The sequence below is a fragment of the Lichtheimia ornata genome (genome assembly GCF_029851405.1).
Source record: "Lichtheimia ornata isolate CBS 291.66 chromosome Unknown scaffold00229, whole genome shotgun sequence".
Classification (NCBI taxonomy): Eukaryota; Fungi; Mucoromycota; class Mucoromycetes; order Mucorales; family Lichtheimiaceae; genus Lichtheimia; species Lichtheimia ornata.
The window spans coordinates 1,126-6,604 of NW_026695548.1; the positions used below are offsets into that span (position 1 = coordinate 1,126).

Sequence of the window (5,479 nt, forward strand, 5' to 3'; positions counted from 1 at the left end):
CACATTTGCATGTAGAAGAAAGTCGAGCTGCATAAACCAATTTGTATATGTAAAAAGATACGTATACACATATTGAATGGGTCACTCATCCTGAAACTCAATGGAGGGATCTGTTCACATTTTCTCTTCTCAAGCTCAACCCACTTCCCACTCCTTATTGTATCACAAAAGCCATGTACTTCTTGCATGACCGATAACCGGACCACCTTTATTATTCAATCTTCGAAGCAATAGTATGTAATCCACAAGCTAGCAACCTCCAACAAGCGTGTAATAAATAAACAATGCTTTATTTCATCTAGCTATCTTGCTATGTACTGTACACTACCACCATCATCGTCGTAGTCGTCCTCCGTCATCATTCCTACTCGTACTCGTCATCAGTTGTCAATCTCATCCGTCACATCAATATCAAAAACACACAAGTTGAAAAGAATGGAATCTTGCAGACTTCCTTTTGAATCACGCTGTCGTCATCATCGTCATTGTTGTAGATGGGGTGATCATCGTAATCGTCATTGTTGTGAATGTGGTAATCATCGTAATCGCCATTGTTGTGTATGTGGTAATCATCGTAATCGTCGTCTCTATAAATAGAAAGCAAGCAAGTTAGACCATATGATGCCGGGAATGATGACGATTTGGTATACCGTTAGGCGATCCTCTCCAAGGAAGAAAGCAGATCAGAAGGAATCCACAAACCAAATTACCACCATACGAGCAACGTCGGGCGATCCCTTGTTCTTGAGAAGGCACTGCACGAATCACGCAAGGCCAGTTCGATCCATGGCAAGGAAGGACTCACTTACGTAGAGTCCAGGCTCATAGTTGTCCTCATTCATTCTCTCCAAAGAAAGAATGATCCCCAATCCTTCCAATCATTTCCCACCTCATGAAAAGAAATCCTCAAAGGGAACGAACGAACCTATCACGAGAAGAACGTGTTGGTTCAACACATTCACAAGCTGTTGCAAATCCCCTTTTACCTCAACACGGTAACCATGCTCTTCCATAAACCCATCGTCATCGACCACTTGATACAGGCTAGGACTTGAACCCAAGTTGCATTGCCTGACCAAAGAAACCTGTTCAATTCATTATTAGCACACACACGCACAATAAACGCCCTTTTCATTGTTTGTTTCATTGTACTTGCCTTTTCCATACACATAAAGACCCGTTGTTGTTGGTTACTGGAAACCGAAAAGCCATGGTGTGGTGTTGTTGAGCCGAAACAAAACGCCAAACCAGCCAACGTCTTAAAACCAAACTTGCCCTCTATATAAGCTAACACGTCAATGGAACTAATTCGGTTGCAACATTGGGCTCGGAATGTACCTGTTGACACCAAGCGTAGAGCGGGAATAGCAACGAGCAAAAGGAAGCAACCATATCGCCATGGCAACCACCAACCACCAACCACGCTCATTCCTCAGCATTTGGACACACGCTCACTCCCTGACAATGCAGGTTCAGAACTACATTAATACCTCACAGCCAACAAGAGCACTCTTTTTATAATGCATTACCTTGATTGGAATGTCGTGAATGGGGATAAAAGCAGAGGAGGGAGAAAGAGAAGAGAAGCGTTGTCTCAAGTTGTGGAGCTACCGGCCCCCAAGTTTAAATCCCCTACTGCTATTACACTGAGGCCACTCAATTACCGTATACACCACCATTCACCCATCATGATCATCACCCTCACGATAGACAATAGGTACACGTAAATAAAAGAATTGACGATCCTCACGTATAGCAAAAGGGTGTGTGCCATTTTACACTTTACATGATGATACGAGAGATGTCGATGACCATTCTTTGCTGCTGTCAACCAAATGAATCATCCTGGACGACACAAAAGAACCAATTTTACGTCTCACGCTTCATGCGCCTTCATACAAGATGCTGATCATTTTCGGCTTATTGACCATGGGTTAACTTGTTGCCACGTGGCTATCGTAGGCGGACTTTGCTATAGCATGAATCGCATAAAATCAAAGGGTTGTCATAAGCATTATCACCCAGGACTACACAAATGGCCAACGTTAAATGTGTTATAAGCATGATTATGCAATTTGATTTGACCAATATGCAATACAATCCCACAGTCCAAATTAATTCACAACTTGATTTATTGCTAATATTCGTAATGCTGATATTCAATATTCATGTGTAGAAAGCTATAACTAGCCTAGTAGTTGATGACACGAGTGACTGCAGATGCAGCATCGGTGGCAGTGTCTACGACTCGTTGGAACCAACCGCGACTGGTAGCATTCTTGGCGTTTTGGGTTTCAAGCATGGTCTCAAAGCTTTCAGCGAGCATATCAATGCCATCAATTTCAAGATCAAATTGCTCCGAAGCGGTGTCGTGGGTCAAGCGATGAATGTGGACTGTACGTGTACCCATTGCCTTGGCGGCTGCAAGCACATTTGCATTGGCAGAAACGATAGCAAGTTCTTCAGGTCCATTGAGAGCCAACAAGTCCGCAACACCTTGGACAGCCGATTCAGCATTCTTGCCGTCAGCAAACATATCAGCACCGAATTGAGCATTCCAGCAAAGACATCCATGGCGTGCGAGATCAACCATAGAACGAGTAGAGAAGGCTGATGAGAAAGCAACGGTCATTGTATCTTGCAAGCTCTGTTTCTTGATACGGCTGATACCCGACTTTGCATCTTGGTACAAGTCAAGCTTCACCCAGGCAGCACAAAGTCGATCCAATTCCTCAGTTGTCAATGCATTCTCGGCAACGCCATGTTCCTTGAGTAATTCAATCAAAATGATACGGAAAAGAGCAACATCGGAAATGCGTTTCTCGTCACCTGCAGCGCTGCGACGTTCCAAAAAGACGGCATGCCACTTGGCAACGAATTCAACAATGTCGATCTTTTCAAGAGCCTTGTTGCAGTGGTTGTCAATAATAGTGATCCAGATCTTGCGAATAGTTGTGCTGTAATCCGTAACGGTGCCAACAAGATCAAAGGCAAATGCACGCACACCAGCGAAAGATTCCGGCATAGTGGTGGTCTCAACCCAGGTGATCGTCTTGCCTTCAAAGACGGCAGCAATAGATGCACCAGCAGCATATTCAAAAGAGTGGCCAATACGCTGCTTAAAGAGTATCACCTTGTACTTGAGGGCTTCTTCAATATCGACACCATCCACGTCAAGATGTTCAAGGGCAAATGCTTGGTTCTGTACAGTGTGTTGGATCTGATCAAAGCAATGCAAGGCATGGGTCTGTGCAATTGCAGCAGTGGATGCTACATCCATATCAACTCCGAGCACAATGTCGTAATTGCCGGTGCTGACAAGCTTACGCTTAGATTCAAGCACAATGACATTGAGATCCTCCATGGCCTTCTCCACAAGCACCTTGATTTCAACCTTGATATCACAACCCTCCTTTCGAGAAGCAATGCGGATTTGGTCAACAAGAGTTTCGTACCAGCCAAAGATCTTGATATTGCAGTCTTCTGCAACCAATGCAACTTCCTTTTGTAAGCGCTCTTGCATCTGCTCCTTGCTCTCAACAATAACATGGGCCTTGCTCTTCTTCTTGGAAATGTGCATATCAACAGCCTTGTCAATCTTCTCGCTTGAAACAAGCAAGATGTTCTCCAGCTGTGCCTTCACATCAGTCTTGGATACATTTTCCTTGGTAGCAACGGTCTTGATAACTGAAAGCTGGGATTTGGCAATGGAATGGACATATTCAATGGACGTGCTGACAGCCTTTTCGGATTCAGAGTCACCCTTGATAGAGATCTTGGCGGATTGAATGATTTCCTCAAGCTCTTGTTCAGCAGTAGTGACACGGCCAGCGGCTTTGGAAACATCAACGTTGTCTTGATCGTAACAGGCAAGAAGTTGACCCATAAGGGTGGTGTACCAAACATGGATTTCAGCCTTGAAAGCTTGTACCTTGGCAATATCAACCTTGTGTGCAGGCTTGGATGGCTTGACAATAGCGGCTTGTTCACCAACAACCTTTTCAACCTTGACAGCTTCGGAGGACTCCTTGACAACTTGGACTTGTTGTGAGATTTGCTTGCTTACACCAGCAGCAATACCATAGAGCATGGCTCGACGATCCATGGATTCATGAGATTGGGTTTCAACGAGCTTGCTTCTGATGATCGTGAGCTGGCCTGTAATGCTTGTATGCATATCAGCAAAGAACTTATCGAGAGCTTGCATGGAAACGTCCTTGGTCTTGGCCTTCAATGCGTTTCGCTTGAACTTGGCAAACTCGCCAGCAAATTCCAATTCAGCCTCTGAAAGTACGTGCTCAAGATCGCCTTGCACAGTAACAGATGTCTCAAGCACAAGTGCTAGTCGTTCAATAAGTCTTGTAAACCAGCTAGAAATACTGTTGCCAGCACTTTCAACAACTTCAGTGGATACGACATCGATAATGACATCATCTAAAATATAATCATTAGGCTAAATTCGAGAACAATGCATCGACGATAAAATACATACCATGTTCAATGACATCCACGGATTGCTTCACATGCTCTGTTGCAGAGGGCTTGTCATGGGTCTTCTTGATGGCTTCATGGGCGATTGCACCAACAACACCAGCTGCCACTGCACCTTCCACAATGTGTTGCACCGTATGCGATTTCTTGTCGGATGCTACAGTGGTCTTCTTGCCAACGGGAACGATAGTGGTCTATCAGGCAATTAGCATGAATCATAAGCATAAAGTGTAAGTAATTTACCTTGTCATCCTGCACGATTTCAATGCTCACAGATGAATCGCACTTGCTAAGAGCAGTATCGATTTGGGTATTGGTAGCTTCAATCAAAGGAGACATTTGGCTATGGATGGTATCCTTCTCACAAGTACCAGCAGAGACAGCTTGCACACCAATGGCTTGTACCTGAGTTGATCCTTGAATAACCATTCCCTTGGCCCATTCAATGGTCTTGGCGAGCTCGGCATCAGCTCCCTTAGTCTTGCCAGCAATCACAACAAAGTCGCTTTCGATCTTCTTAGTCGCTTCAGAAACAATCACTTCGATCTCGCCCTGAGCGTTGTTTCCACCCTTGGCAGCACGAGTAGACACATCCTCCATGAGTTTGGCAAACCATGAGCGTACGGTGGCCTGTACATAGCCGACAGCACCAATAGCGATAACGGCACCATGGCTTTCCTTGATAGGCTTTTCGATTGGCTTCACGGTAACTTCACCAATGACAACCTAGTACAATAAAATTAGCAACTTTGATACATAGCTTATTAATAAACCCAATACATACTTGTTCTTTGCCTTGATCATGCTTGACAATTTCACTGATCTTGTGATCCTCGACTTCAATTTCAACCGAAGTATCCACCTGGCCGACATGTTCATGAACCTTCTTTTCAGAAGACTCGATAACACCAGTGAGACGATCCTTCAATGTATCAACAGAAGAGCCACCAGTAGTAATGACCTCAACACCAATGGTTTGAACTTGAGC

At 44.4% G+C, this 5,479-nt stretch overlaps 1 protein-coding gene across 1 annotated transcript; it reads right to left on the reverse strand.

Moving 5' to 3' along the window:
• Positions 1–2,191: 2,191 nt before the first annotated feature.
• Positions 2,192–5,479, reverse strand: O0I10_013075 (uncharacterized protein; the record flags this gene model as incomplete). The annotated part of the gene is made up of 4 exons (XM_058492929.1): positions 2,192–4,434; positions 4,493–4,685; positions 4,735–5,217; positions 5,276–5,479. Coding segments are annotated over 4 exons (3,123 nt in total), but the record flags the coding sequence as incomplete, so codon positions are not given.